Below are 16287 nucleotides of genomic sequence, written 5' to 3' on the forward strand. Positions count from 1 at the left end.
TTCTCCCCAGATTTTTATTCACCCGTATTGTGCTGTTTAAGTCTTCAATAACATTCCTGTGAAGAAGTATGGCATCAGCAAAATTAGGAATTAAATCTGTGGTCTCCACTTCAACCTGTCCTTGTTTAAGAAGGAACTGAACTGTCAAATCAAGCTGAAACTTCAACTTCTCCTCTCGCAGCCTGAAACAAGGAAGATTAGAAATCAATTTACAGTACTTCATAGAATAACAGTCCCACATTCTTGATTAATATTACAAATGATATACTCTAGGATAGGTAGAGAGCATGTTTCAAATTAATTTTAGTACTGTTACTGCTTTTACATTTTCAAAATGGAGATTGTCGCACTTTCACTGACATTCATTAAGCGCTGATGCACTGCTATCCCGTGTTAATTACCATGGACTTGAACGGTAGCTAACAAGGGCTCACAGGTGCTAAGTGAATCTCCCCGTCTTTTCTTTTTTTATAGATTTACAATCAATTAACAAGTGTATGGAAATTGTCTATTTAATGAAAATATTACCATTGCAAACCTTTTATTCACAGCTACAGTTGGATTAAATATATATATATATATATTGTGACAGAGTCACTGACTCAGTAAGCTGGAATGTGTGGACTACCAGCACAAAACCTGTTAACCTACAGTTGGAGAACTGCATACACCTGCAGGTTTAAAAAGCAGAAAGTGGCTCACACAAGGTGAGCTTGTTTTTCCCCAGGAGGGTGGAGAAACTTCTCCCGGCTAGGAAGCCTTAGCTGTTGCTCTGGTCCCCCAGTCCTGCGAGGAGCTTTGCTGCTGGGACCCCAACCCAGGATAAAGATAAAGATTGCTGCGAGATGGACCCAGCCTGCTCCCCGGAACCGGCGTTCCATGTTTGCTATTGGAGCTACAATACAGATAAGACTTTATTGTTATACTTATTGGTTATACTTTGTGGAGCACATGTTTTGGGCATAACCAGATTAGCTGGCTGCCCTGTTAGTAAGGGCTCAAGAAGTTGAGTTAGTTTCCCTAACGGGAATAGGTTTTATTTTCTATAATTTGGTTTCTTAAAGGGACAGTGCACCTGTACTTTATTTGGTTGTGGCTAATAAACCACTACAGTTTAAAGTTTCCCATCATGTCTAGCGTCTTACTGACCCCTCCGCGAGGCCGTCCTGCCACAATATATATATATACAAGCACATACACACTATGAAATATAGCTTTAGTTTATGTTCGGCCATGTGTGCACACACGTGTGTGTATATATACTGTACACACACACACAAAATAGAAATAGCCGTGCTAGTTGAGTTGCGATAGTGCCAAATAAACGAGTACTGAATTATTAATTTATTCTGTGCTATCTATCCTATCTATCCACACACCAAAAGGTGCAAATTTTCATAAATATGAATCTTAACGAGGGAGGCGGAAGATACATTCCTTGTTGACTTAAATGAGTGGATTTAAAACTTTCTGTTTATTAAATTGTCTTAAGCATCTTGCCTACTGTGAAAAGACGCATTCAGTTTAGCACATCCCCTATACTTGGAATTGACGGGATTCCAATTAACTAACAACATAGAAATCAAAATGTCCCACGTGCAGTAAACTGTTATATATTACATAAAACCTGTCATTACACATTGAGTTCCTGCATGATGTTCTCTGTATCTTGCCGTGTCTTCTCATCCTCTTCTATCCTCTTCTGCAGGAATGCCTGCATTTCGGCTAAAGTGAGGGCCTTGCGCTTCACCTAAAAAAGTACAGTGATGAACTTTTGAGCATTGGTGACATTCCTTTGAGATGTACTCATTACAAGGGGAGCTTGGTTGAGGGCTTGTTTGGGTATAATGAACAACATGCTTTGGAAGTTAAATTAACACCTAAAATAAACAATGACACGTTGTTCATATACTTTAACCACTCTAGCAGTCAAAGGCTTAAATGAACAGAACCAGAATATTTAATATTACCGAGCCATGCTTGTTTATGGATGTGGTTTTCCTGTTATTTTGTGACACACATCTGTAAAATAAACTATGTGGCAAATAATACATTTGTAGTTTCTATTGGTCTGTTTTATTATGTTGCAATGATATTTCCATATACAAACTATATTAGGTCCCATTTGTCATTGGTTTGAGATTGCTCACAAAGTAGTGTTCCCTGCCTGAAATTCCAGACATGCTAAATATAGAGGTGACGTTTCTTAGACCCAATATGGGAAAGATAAATAGAACTTTCAGAAGCAGAAACGGACACAATCTTTCTAAAATGAATCCCTTCCTGTTTAGTAGATGTACCAAGCATTTGCAAGTGTCCAGTTTTAAAGCAATTATGCACCAGAGCTCAAATGACTCCATTTTTTTTTTGGTGGAATCACAGGACAGGTTATACTTTGTATGGTTAACTCTGTTGCAATGAGTCATGAAGGATCATATCATTATACTTGAAGTCCAGAGAGAGAGAGAGAGAGAGAGCATCAAACAAAATACTGATTCCCTCCAAAAAACTTTTAGAAAATGAAGTGATTCCTCTTTCTTAATTCTAACTGCCTGGATATGAAATGTGTCAGTAAAAATATTAAATATTTCATGACTTTCTACAGGGAAAACAAAAAAATGTTTGCGCTCTGGTGCATAATTTCAGTAAGACTGTACGACATCGCCCAGACGCCGGCATTGTCCCAATATGTGTTGCATACTTGTTGCTCATAATCCATTTTTGATCGCCTTGTTAGACAAAAACGTTTCCACACTGGCAGGTCTAATCCCTCTGGCATGTTTTCCGGGGTATCTAGTTCATCCATAGCTTTCATTAGTAGAACAATGGAATCATCACAAGTTCTTGCTGTCCTTGGCCGGTCACCACCTTCAGTCAGTGACCTCAGGCGCTGAACCCTAAAATATAAATCATGTCAAACACAGCATAGATTGGAAGATGGAAAGTGTGTCTACCAAAAAAATCAGGGAAAAACACAATGGCCCATATTTATAAGTGGTGCTTTGACACAAGACACCTTTGCCGCACTGAATGACACCTCATGGCTCATTCAAACAAGCTGTGAGGGGCCATGTAGCATAGCAGTTTGAGTAAATATGGGTCAACATATCTAGTAAACGGTCAAGTGAAAACTGTGTCAGAGAGCCTCATGAGCAGAATTAATTATTCTCTCACCCAAATTGGGCCCCCAAATAGCCAGGTAATCAAAGATCTCTCTTGAAGTCAACGTTTGTGGATATCAGAACTGAAAATCCATTATTTGAAGCAGCTCCTACATTAAGTTATGCTCTAGCAGAGACATTCCCAACTCCAGAACTCAAGGACCATTAACAGTGCAGGTTTTAAGGATCTCGTCTCATAACAACAGGTGGCCCAATCATTTTGACTGACCCACCTGTGCTCAAGCACGGGTTTCCTTAAAACCTGCACTGCTAGTGGCCCTTGAGGACTGGAGTTGGGAACCTCGGCTCTAGCACACCATAGTTAAATAAACAAATGTATTGTATGTGCACATAGGAGTTAGATATTTTGAATACTCCAAAGAACCATAATAGGTTTCGTATTGCTATGTTAGGTATACAGTATGTAATGCAAGTTTAATCAAATTATAAGTAATGCATAGCAATGTGTTACTCATCATTTCACATTGCAGCAATGCTTTTAATTAAAACACGTATATCCTTTACAATCTTGACAGACAGGAGGAGCACCTTGGTCTTCGTTTATATAGTTTATAAAGTTGATCAACGTAATGAGCAGAGATGTCAGGAAACTCTTTCTTAAAACCCCGATCTAAAAGCTAAACCAAAAAGATAATTAGATGACAAAGACTGAGTGTGGAATGCTGTATATAATTGACTTTTCAAGTAATAAATACTCAGTGCCTTTACCTTATCTTCTGCCACTAGGTTGTCATAGGACTCCCTGAATGCTTCAACTTCAGTTTTAAACGTCTGGACTACTTCTGCGGTTTGACTCTGTAACATATGAGACACTTTAACTACATACTTACTTTTAGATAAGTCAACCCATTTCAGTGTGTGATCTGACATTTCATGGGCTGGTATATGAATTGATTTAGTAGCATTAGTATTTTTGGACAAAAATACAAACAATTAAGTGAGAAATAGGTGATTAAGAAAAAATTAATGGGACATGAATCAGCCAGGCTGGTGTTCAGTTAATGATTCAGTGTTGTAGTGTCAGTTCAAGAAAAGGAGCACTTATTTTACCACTGAGATAGCACAAGTGTGTTACTTTTAACACAATTTACATTTTGCACCTTCACATACTCGCATACAATATATTAATGTCGGATATAAATAGGCATCCCATAAATTCCTGAAAAACTGTTAAATGCAACAAATGAAAGCCATGTTTATAAATGCCATACCTCTCCGTCACTATAAATAAGATATATACAAGAAATACCCAATTCATGGCAAATGTATTTAAAAAATAGTCAATGGAACCTTCATCTGGAATGTTGAGGGCTCCCAGCCGGAAACATTTGCCTGTACAGACCAAATTGTGGCTGCTAAGATTTGACACGCATGAAACCCTTGGAAGTATCATGGCACAGTATGACGATTGGAAATAGTGCCATTTAAAAACTATTTTACATTTGTATAATTTGCCCTTACCTTTTGTTTCCGCTTCTTTTCCAGGAAGTGATTCAGCTCTGCCTCTCTTGTGCTTATTTCTTCATCAACCAGAATTGAGAAAATGAGATTATTGATTTTCAGTTCCTCCTGCCCAAAATTAAAAAGAGAGAGGGTCAGTAGAAAGGCTAGAAAAATGTAGGAGAAAAAGTCTATTGCATACTCTTTACCTGGCAAATGACCATCTCTGATTTCACCTTCCTCTCAAACAGTCTGGTCAAAATGTCATCAAAAGCCTGGGTTGTTTCCATAACAGAGGACTGAATCTTTTTCATTTCTGTTTCTAGTATCTAAAGGGAAAACGTTAATTTCAGAAGCTTTGGGCAATGCAGATAGGATAGAGGACACACATAGGGGCGATTCAGGACTTTATAGAATTAGCCACTTAAACTTCAAATAATTTAAAATATAAACACAAATATAACAGGCATAGATTAACTGTAACAACTGCAATTGTTTAGTAAACTTAAAGAATTGATCGAGTTGGTTCACTATTCCACTTTTTGGGGAATAAATCTTATGTGTAGCCCACAGTCATTCAGCATCTACAGTATGCTGTATAAAACTGAGCATTTAAAATTATTAGACAGATGAGAAACTAAGTAGGAGTTATAAAAATCTATTTTTTTACCTGGAATAAGACTAAATACAGTACATTGGTATAAAGCAGTATTTCGTGGACATTTTTCTTTTATGCCTTTGAATTTATAATTAAAATGGTTCCTAAGAAACCATTGACAACCAATTATATTATACCTCCCCTGTTTGTGGGAAGCTCGGGCTTACCACGGCCAAAGCCCATCCTTCCACTCTCATTCTAGATATCTCTGTGACTTGAATGAGAGTGGATGGAGGAAGAGAACCCTCTGTCCCGCTGGGATTGGAGCCCTTTCTCCAGTTTATTTTTGTCTCCTCCCGAAGATGCTTGAGATCAGCACTCCTCAGTCGCTCGAGGAGGACTTTTTCCACGTAAAATCTTTTTATCGCGTGCGCGGTCTTGAGATTTCTGTTGCGTCGGGCACTCCTCTTTTTGTAGACAAAGTGTATGGCAACAGTTGTAGAGCAGTTAGGACTAGCCGTTAGAGTTTTCTGCTCTTGAAGTGGTCTTTCTGCAGCTTCTCCACACCACGGAGTCGCCAGTTCAGCTTCTTCAGCTAAGGATTCTTCTGGCTTTGATTCTGCACTCCTACCTCTGTTTGTTGCCTGTTGGGCAGCTGTAGGTTTGGCTAGTGCTTTCTTTGGTGGCTCAAACTTCATAATTTTGTTTTGAAGTTGCGTGGAGTCCCCAACTCTCACTGTACCCTTGTCGTTACGGGCATTAGTTACTGTGGGATACTGGTGCTTGGGCAGAGCCAATACCTTTTTCCGTATTGGAGGAATCTGTATCAGAGTCTCCTTCATATTCTGGAGCTCTGTAATTTTTGTCGTCAAGGTTGCCGCTGCGTCTGTTTTCTCCTTGGTGTACTGACTCAAGGGAATGGAAAAGTCTCTGTCTCTCCAGCTCTTGCTCCAGTTTCTGAGCCTTCTCACGCTCCCTCTCATACAGTCACCTGGTATCGAAGCTCCGCTTCCAACGATGCTCTGAAGACATGCAGCGTGGCCTTTAGCTCCTCATACTGCTCTGTGGGGACGTACTGGGTATTCAGACGTTCCTGCAGCGCTTGTACCTCTTTAGCAGCCTGCAGTTTTTCTTCCTGTAGCGTTTGCTGCTTCTCCTCAGCATACTGGAGGTGTGTACGCAGACCTTGCAGTTGGTTCTGCAGTCGGTGCTTTGCGTCAAACTTTTCCTTGACTTCTTCTGTTAACTGAAACATTTCTTCTTTCAGTTTTAAGTTTTCTCTTTTTAACCTTGAACTTTCTCCTTTTTCAGTCTCTATATTCTTCAGGGCTTCTTTGCAGTCCTCCTTCCATTTACGCACATCTGCTTTGAGAATCACAATCTCCTGGCGTGAGACTTCCTTCTCTAGGTTGAGGGTCTGAAGCTCCTTCTGAGAGACTTTGAGAACTGTACCAAGATTACCAATAGTTTCTTTAGCAATGTCCAGCTCCTCAGTGAGACTGTGTAGTTCCTTTCTGGAAACTTCCAGGTCTGTGCGGCAGCTGTTGTTCTCATGATGTGAGGCATCAAGCTCTATACGAAGAGTGTGAACCTCTTGCTGGAAGACTGTCATCTGCTTCAGTGCCTTCTCATACTTCCGCTTTAGCGTAGCCACCATTTTATCAGATTGGCTCTGCTTTTCATCCATGGCGGAGATAGTAGTTTTTGCAGTATCTAGCTCAGTCTTGAGATCCTCCAATTCGGTCTTGGCCGCAGAGTAAATTGCGAGAACAGTCTTCTGTAGCTCAGCATTATTTTTTCTCTCTCTTCCTAATTCTTCACAGAGCAGATCACAGTCATGCCAGGCAATTTTCAGGGCGTCTTCAGGGCTGGTCAAGGGATCGTCACTCACTGGTTCCGGCTCCGCTTCCCTGGGATGACTAGTTGATGGTTCCTCACTGTTGGCACCGGACAGACACTTCTTTGGGGTACACGACTTCTGCCTTGGGCCCTCTGGATATTCGGTTAACCGTGGGACAAATTCTCCATTTTCTCTAGGCTGCAGGGCAACTCGGTCCCCCTTTTCCTGCACAGGATCTGCAGACGTGTCTGTTCCTTCCACGGTAAGTGAAGAACTGCTTTTCTTTTTCCGCCTTTTTGATTTGGATGACACCGTCCCTTCAGGGATATTGGGGTCTCCATTTTCATTTGAAATTTTAGCAGCTTCATTATATACGCCAGGCTTTTCTTGCAGTTGCTTTAGCTGACAGAAATATTGGGTGATCTGCTGCTCCCGCTCTGTCTTCTGTTGATCATATTCGTAATCAAAGGGAGCGGTGTTTTCTGTTTGTGCCGAGTTCAGGCACCCCCACCATTCTTGGGGTGTTTTGTGGGTGTGACTCGGTTCGGGTTCCCCGTAAGAGATGTCTTCCTCTTTATTGGACTGGAAGGGCCACTCTTCCGTGGGGTAGGGTTCATTACAGGAACGCTGCATCTTGTCCTCCATTTTTAGGCTATCAGGTGTAATTTTCTTCCTGACCTCAGGAGGCGCTATTGCAGCTGTTGCCACTGTATTTGCTAGAACCCCCAATTGTGGTAGTCCTACAGATGGGCATATTTTGCTTGTAGAGGTCGTAGCTCTCACAGGCATCTCTGTAGACTTTTCTTTCTTGGATAATTTTTTTTTTTTTTTCAATATCAGCAGTACTGTGCATGCATTTTCTTTTATCAGGTATACAAGATATGCAGTTGCTAGGTAAAAAAGTCTATTTGCTTTACACCATTTTTTTTTCAGGGTGCAATCTCCCCGCTTCATCAACAGAATTTGGTTTTCTGCCTGAGTTCAGTAATTTTCAGTCTCATCTTTGGGTATTATGGCATTCACACTTCGGGTGTCTGTTTTTGCTCCCAAGATATATATAGGCAGACTTTTTTACTTGCAGAAAAAAAAACATTCTTTGCAGTGGACTATTTCTTTCATTCCCGGCAGGGTGACTCAACATTCAGCAATTGGTTTTGAAAAAACCTTTTACACAGTTCAGAAATCACTTTTTCCCCCTATAGGGCAATTTTACACTCAGCATTGATTTGCTAAAAATTCCCCTGCTTCAGCACAGTCTTGTATCAATTTTCACACTTTTCTGCATATACTCCATTCACAGCTGGTAGTCTAATGCGGTGTGGAAACCTTTATCTGCAAAATCAGTACCACTCGTGGGTCACCATCTGTATTCACTGCTTCAGCGAAACTTTTGAAAACAACAAACACCTATCCCTTTCCAAGGGCTGACTCACTTCTTGAACCCTGACTATGGCTGAAAGGCAAAGACCCCTATTTCAATGACCATATTACACTTTGTGATAGGCAAAATAAGGTTTAGCTACTTCAGCAGTCTCTTCTGGGTTTTTGTAAGTTTCAGTGGTGTGTATCCCTTTAATTCCAATCTCTGCTGCATGAGGTTTTTGGTTTTTTTCAGACTGTTTGTAAGCAAAAAGCATTAAAAAAAAATTCACATAAAAATCTCCGGTCCTTTTTAACTACAAAGACACCTCTTGTCCCACCTCGGACACCAAATGTAGACGGACGTTCACAGAGGTACACAATTTGGAGACGTTTATAATGTGAAATTATAATAGGCTTTATTGTGCCTTTTCCTTTTCATCAGGAAATTATCCAAACACAGGGGGGGGGGAACAAAGCTTCCATTCACTTAGGAGTATTTCTAGCGAAATCCTTGCAACTAGTTCACATCTCCATTAGTTAAGCTTCTCCCAGCCCAAACACATAACATGAAAATAAGCAGATATAAGCAGTCTCTTAATAAGGAAAGTCTTATCTGTTTCGTTGCTGTAGAGTAAGCTTCTCTGCTCTCCTGGAACCGCACCCGTGCGTGCACAGAAAAATATCAGCATCCAGGTTTAGACGTCTTATTTGGTGTCTTGCAATCAGCTCTGCTGTGTGGCTGGCAGAGCTCAAGACTGGTCAGCTCCAGAGATCTGGGTTTCTTTTGGTCAGTCTCTCCTGGGACTCAAGAACCTCTGCTCTGTCTCTCCAAAGGTGAGCTCTCAGTCAGAGCTAAAGAGAGTCACTTCCTGTCTCAAAGGCAGGCTTTTTGTAAACAATCTAATCAGGCAGGTGGTGTTTAGTAATTAACTACCACACAGCTAGATTAAAGGCACATTACTGAACAGGGATAAGTCCCCTGTTACATGGTATCAATTAGGTTTGTAAATCATGTGATGCATCTATAATAATAATTAAAGAACCTGGGTGTCTGTCTGTCTATTTGTCTGTCTGTCAGAGCCATAGCTGCAAGACCATGACATCTAGAGACCTGAAACTTTGCATGCATACTAAGGGAACCTCTGGGTTAACTTTGCTATAGTTTTAATTTTACACCCTTTATTAGTTAGGACAATGGCTCCTATCGACTTGCAGCAAGAGCAGGGAGGGGATAAAACTGTGGGTGAGTGGGGAAGATTGTGGGGATTATTGCAACCCGTGTGAAGCCGGGTACTTTAGCTAGTATACAATAAGGATCATGGAAGGGATTTATCACAGTCTAACATTGTACATGTTTTCAATTTAAAAGTCATATTTTTTATTCCTTTATCTCACCTTCCTGTATTTCTCCTTTTCCTCATTGAGCTCTTTATATTTTTTATCATACTCTTTGAACTGCTTCCTTTCATCCTCAGTCCATTCTGTCTCTGGCCGTGACAGGAAAGCTGGCCGAGGGATTTCCTGAAAGTAGTCAGATTAAATAAACAGAAGACCAGAATACAAAACATGCTGTATCAGCACGTAAATTGCACAATCAATACAGAATTCCAGTATCATTTGTGTTTAGAACCACACAGGAAGGGGGAAAAAAGAGCTGGAGCCAGCATAAAGGTTACTTAAAATAAATATCCTGCGTATAGTAAAGTGCAACATTGTGCTTAATTAATTGTATATCAGGTGTTAAGAGGACACAATATTTTTTTTTCAGTGTGTTCTTTTGCCACATAAATGATATTGTGTTCGTTGTGTGTAGCAGTTTGTCAACTATTCTAGGTTTTGCAGCAAAAAGAACAGAACTAAAAAAAGAATAGCCAAGAAATAAAAAGCAATTTTGTGACATTAATTGGGGCAAAATGCATTTTTGTGCAAAGATTGGCACTTAATACGGTTTTGCAGGGGAAAGATTGCATTCATTTTAGATTTACAAATCCTGTACAAAACTCTTAATATATACGTGTAGCAACATATGCACGAGGACAGATTACAGACCATTATGGCCATTATGTACATAACAGAAAGATAGAGAATTCCTGCCGTAATGCTCACCACTCTTAAAATATCTTCCTTCTTCACCTCCAGTACTCCTCCCATCATGTCATTGAGAGCACGCTGTTTAGCATTGTCCTCCTGAGAGAATTAAACCAAAAGGAGTAGAATATCAATATATCAGAGAAATTTAAATATTCCACAGCACCCTGTACTTTACACAGTCATTTGCATTCCTGTGTTTTTGAAAACACATTTGGGGGGGGGGGGGGGGGGGTTACATGTTCAGGGCGCCAAAAATGGTTCTGCTCTAAAGAACTTACAATCTGTTTTCTTGCATTTTACCATGTGTTGCAAATTAACTGGCATCAGTAAATAACTCATTACGTTATATGTGAAATAATGAACCTTTATTACAGTAGTTTATTGCAGCTCTAAATATAATAGCTGTTTCTTTTAACAAATATAGATTTTCAAATGAATAATTGAACATGATTGTAGTATAATGCATCTGATTTACAGGACACACATTGTCATGCTTTATTGTCAGAGTGTTATGTAGAATGGACACTGATACAAATAAAGACGAGAGCTTCAGAGAGGTTCACCTACCATGATGGCTGGCTCAATATGCCAAAGTACAGGTCGAAGGAAAACTTTCCAAAAATATCCATGTTTTTCCATTTGGATCTTCCCCGCTGGGTCACGATTACGTCTATAAATGGAGCCTACCACATGGTTGCGATTCCCAGAGCAGATCACATTGAGGTGGTTGGAAAGTCGCCTTACCTCTGCACGATTCGGGCAATCGAACTGGTAAGACTTTATACACATCTACTCCCCTAATACGTACAAACCTCCTCCTACACAGGGGGTATCTCCTCTTAATTATTCGCTGAATAATTCAACCACTTGGAAGACTTTTTTTTTTGCTACACATTCCTACATCTTGTGTAATCCTTTGCACCTGACATGGCACTAAGAGGCCTTGATATGCGGTCTGATATACCAGTGGGAGGAAGATGCTGTGGCATGGGATACATTTATATCCAGGAAGGAATCTTACTCAGTGGTAGCCAACGATGTGCGGCAGGATATCACGTTGCCCATCACCCTTACCTAAAAAAAAAGGGCTTGCTACAATATGAAGCCCTTGGTCTCACCATTAAACGTTGCTCCCAGAGCTTGGGAAAAAGCACTTAAAATATATGGGGATCCACCCAGCTCAGAAAACTGTGCTATAATTGCTCTTGCTCAGCAACATTGAGCCTAACAAACAGGGTTTCAATGATCTACAAAGAACAACAAATAACCCAATGTTTCGTACATCTTTATCTGGAGATATCCCTCTGCACCTATATGTAGGAGATGTGTGCAGAGGTGAAAACAGGAGATATTTTGGGGGAAAATCAATATAGGCGTTTATTCAGAAAAAACGCCATAAACAAAAACTCAGGCTTTTCTTCAGCCCAGATGCAGCAACAAAAAAAAAAAGGTAGCAAACATGCCTAGCTCATATCTGGAGTGCTAACTGTTATACAGTAATGGTTTCCCCTAACTAAAGGTTGGAGGGCTAAGCCCCATAACAACTATAACAAACCAAGTCAGTGGTAGGTAAGTTTACCTTCTGGCTCCCGGCTTCCTCCTGGCTGAGGTAGGGAGGTGCAGCGTAGTCTCTACAGTGTTCTAGGGTGCGTGCCTTGCTGGATCACAGAGCCCTAAGACTGCTGCGATCCAGGCTTTTAACCCACTTACTGAGCCAGGTGAAAGATGGTTAATTACCCCAGGCTGAGATTAACTAGCTCCCCGCTGGACTTAATAGGTATGTTTTCCCTGCAAAGTTATTAGACAGGGAAACCACCCTATCACTTTCTATGCACTACAAGGTGATGCCAATGACAGTGGTATTCCTAAACTCCTACGATAACCACCCTAGCAAAGGCTACTAGAGAAAAACTGCACATTTCTTCTTGGATCACAAACGTTTACTTTTTCAAAAACACATAATGAAAGCCAATGAAGGAAGAAGAGATTTCTCCTCATGTCTGTTTGAAATTGACTAAAAGCAGCATGAGAGTTTTGCTCAATATGCTTTGTGCATATTTCTCAAAAAAGAGCTCAGTCCTTAATGTCCATGTCATGGAACAGAAATACCCATTTCTGCCTTCTCTGTTTCAAACTCCCCCCCCCCCGCCACCCCCCTTTCCTTGGCAGTTCTGCCTGCTAGCTGTATTTGGATGTTACTTTCCTTGCAGTTTCACTCCCAGTGCAGATGGAATGGATACATTATGTTGCCTTTTTTCCTTCCAGTCTGTCACACCCCTGGTTGCCCTGGCAACATCTCCAGTCCTCCAAGTTAATGGGCTTTCCCATTCCCCCCTGTCCCTGCTGACAGTTAGTTTGGCTTGACCCCTATCCCTGTGTCACAAGCAGTACCCACTGTCTTTACTTCCTGACATTGGCAGAGTGAGTACATTCATGTTACACCCCCGTGGCAAGGCCAATTCTTTTCACCTGCCCTTAACTACAAAGCATCCACAGAGATACACCTTTCCAACACAAACATCTTATCCACAAGTGCCTGTTTTTATTGCTGCTTTCCTAAATAAAGTGAAGAAAATATACAGGACTTGTGCTTTGGAAAGAGGGCTGAGTTGAAGCTAGCTGGGTTCATTGATACCCTAGACATGACCCTGGAACCAGAATAGTCCATTTTCTTTTCCCACAGGTTTACCAGTTAGTTATAGGATACTAAATTTAGAATCACGGGCCTCATGCAGAGAGCATCGTTATTTCAAAACTCGCCATTTTTTGTACAATTTTGCGCAGAAAACTGCAGAAAATGGCGAGTTACGAAAAACGCGCCAATTTTTTTTTTCTCTTTCTAAAACTCGCCTCGCGGCTGGCGAGAAACTCCATCTCGCCATTTTTAAAACTCTCCGAATGCAGAGAGGTACGAACGGCATGTAGCGGCTGTTCGCGCCAGGAAAATGGCGCGATTTTCGCATTTTTGCCGCGCCAGGAAAAGTTGGCAATAAGATGGCGCTCGCCGCCTATAGCAAAGGGGACAAAAAAAGCGCGATTTTTTCTTTACACATTTCTGACTCGCGCATCTTTCCCATTTAAACTCGCCACACGCATCCATGTTAAACATAGCAGAATTCGACCTTTTCTGCATATGGAGACTAAAACTCTCCAAAAAAGCTACTTTTTATGAAATTCGCCAATTTGAAAATTCGATGCTCTCTGCATGAGGCCCCACGTTCTTTACTATTTGTTGTTCTAATTTTCTCTTTTTGAGACCTTGCTGTTGATATCTGCCATCACACATGGCAATAACAAAGCTTTAATATAGATATACTTCCAAATACTGACCTAACATCACTTCTGGCTTTCATGGAAGAACAAAGATTTCTACATTAAGTTCTAAAGAACATTGGGCTAACATTACCCAGAGGCCCTTATTCTAACAAGTGTGATAGCGCTGACCCGGCACTATTGCACAGAAAGCCCCACTGACTGTCAGCGATATGGCACATTAAAGAATAAAGACCATAACCTATATACATTTGCTTTCTGGTAACCCAATAATCATGGTGGATTTTGGTCAAATCCAAACTATATGTTATTGTCAATTTATTTGAACAGGATCAGAACTTCTATTTCTTTTATTCTTCTCATTGTAGGCAGCCTTTCATAACAGAACGTTACTACTGTCCCTATTTACAGCTAGGGTCCATCTTTTTATTCTAGTCAAATATTTGCTTGTTTACCTGATCAGGTTTTTGGGTTAAATGAAAGTCAATAATAGAAAAATCTATTTCCTACATCTATATTGTACACAAATGGCCATTATAACTGTATTGCTAATCATGTGTATACAAACTCTTACCTTTTCTCTATGGTTGTGGTCTGTCAATAAATAAATAAAAAGAAAATAGGGAGCTTTCCACTTTGGCATTAAAGGAGCAATCCAAGCCGTTTTTACGGCTTCTTAATTTTTTTACTACAGGTTTGTAGCAGGGGGTTTCCGGAGCTGAAGCCCCAGGGACTCCCTGCTTCCAGAGATTCTTACCTCTGAAGGGGGATACTGGTATCTCCTGCAGTTTTCTGCAGTTTAAAGTCCCTGGTCACATGGGCCAATAGGAAGCCGCACCGGATGATGTCACAGCTTCCTATTGCCCGCAGAGCCCGGAAGCTTTGAAAAGCAGCCATATAGTGAACCTTGGAGTGGCTACCAGCGCCCACTACAGAGGTAAGTACCTCTGGAAGCAGGCGTCCTCAGGGCTGAAATGAATGGGGTTCATCTCCAGAGACTCCCTGCTTGAATCCTGTATTTAAAAAATGAAGGAATAAAAACAGCTTGGATTGTCTCTTTAATGGGGTGCAGTATATTAAACCTCAATTCTTTTCACTGAGTATTATTGTTTTAGTATAAAAAATACGCAACAACTTACTTGTGCAGAAAGGCGCTTCTCTTCTTCCTGCCTAGCTAGCTCTTCTGCTTTTGCTTTCTGTTCAGGTGTTAGATATTTTTCTACCTTTATCTGTAACAGCAAACAAGACGCAGATGATGTTCTAGTGTACATCAATGTATCAAATGAAGGAATATGAAACCTATGCAGTTTATAAACCTGTAAACTGAAGTGTTAATATATAAAAGCATATGTAAAAATATATATGTTAAATGTTATATATATATATATATATGTATATCTATATATATCTATCTATCTATCTATCTATATATATATATATATATATATATATATATATATATATATACTTGCTTTGCTAGTCCCATGCTGTGTTTAAAAGCTGTGTGAACGGCGATACATCAGCTTAAATGGGCTCCATGTGAATGGATATTCCAGGCAAAAGGTGACACATTGTGTGCTCATTTGCATGTAATCTCCCAGAATCCCTTGCTGCAGTGGGAGCACTGTATGCGAGGTGATAATGGTTGAAAGGCAGGGTTGCAGACCTGTCTAAGACATGTGAATGTGCTCACAAGTGATATTCTTTATTGGCTATATGCTAACAGTGGAGGTTTTTTGTTGCCTTTTTCACCCACCATAACTTAAAATGTAATGATATTATATATATATATATATATATAGCCATTTGAGAAAGTTACCGGTCAGGTGACGAAACGCGTCAGGGTACTGAGAGCGCGATTACGTCATCACGACGACGCCGCGCACGCGCAGAAGCCTACACCAAGCGCGGGAATACAATCGGCGGCCATTGGAAGTGAGAGCTGGAGTTTGGACTATACACAGACAGCGAACGGAGCCTTATACATCTGGTTCCTGGTGATCGTGTCTGGCAGCCCTGAGGGAGTCCACGGAGACGTGTTCCAGTATCCAGAACCGGATGGTGGTGATATATTCACAAACTGCCTTTTAACTATTTGCATCCTGTGAGTGCGATTCCTACCCCCCCCCACCCCCTTCCCCCTTTTAATAAATTTTATGCAATATTATGCTATGGGGCGTGCGCTCTCTCTCTTTTTCTGTCTGTAGATATCTGTGGAGGTGGTTTACCCCGTGTGAGAGCAGCCCAAAGACCCCTTTATCAACATCGGAAACCTCATCATTATGGACTAATTATTGAAGGACTGGTTGGATTTTTATTGATTTTTCTGTTTCTTTTTTTCTTTTTTTAGCACGTTTATGCACTGTTATGATAATTTTTATTGGTTGTGTTATAATAGAATTTAAAAAGGTCACACTAGTTTAAGAGATATACACAATTTTAAACATCACACACTTTACACAATTCTTTATTTATTAATTATAGTTCCATTTATTTATTCA

The 16287-nt window shown here is 40.5% G+C and overlaps 1 protein-coding gene across 1 annotated transcript in view; it reads right to left on the reverse strand.

The window, feature by feature from the left end:
- CFAP43 (cilia and flagella associated protein 43) overlaps nt 1-16287 on the reverse strand; it is a 127229-nt gene that overhangs the window by 5273 nt on the left and 105669 nt on the right. Inside the window, exons 25-34 of the mRNA XM_075600874.1 lie at nt 14926-15015; nt 10529-10609; nt 9818-9943; nt 4832-4951; nt 4644-4751; nt 3891-3977; nt 3711-3799; nt 2702-2897; nt 1638-1750; nt 23-182 (exon numbers count right to left, since the gene is read on the reverse strand). Coding sequence (XP_075456989.1) covers nt 23-182; nt 1638-1750; nt 2702-2897; nt 3711-3799; nt 3891-3977; nt 4644-4751; nt 4832-4951; nt 9818-9943; nt 10529-10609; nt 14926-15015 — 1170 coding nt within the window. The remainder of the gene's footprint in view (nt 1-22; nt 183-1637; nt 1751-2701; nt 2898-3710; nt 3800-3890; nt 3978-4643; nt 4752-4831; nt 4952-9817; nt 9944-10528; nt 10610-14925; nt 15016-16287) is intronic.

Source organism: Ascaphus truei, chromosome 5, assembly GCF_040206685.1.
Source record: "Ascaphus truei isolate aAscTru1 chromosome 5, aAscTru1.hap1, whole genome shotgun sequence".
Classification (NCBI taxonomy): domain Eukaryota; kingdom Metazoa; phylum Chordata; class Amphibia; order Anura; family Ascaphidae; genus Ascaphus; species Ascaphus truei.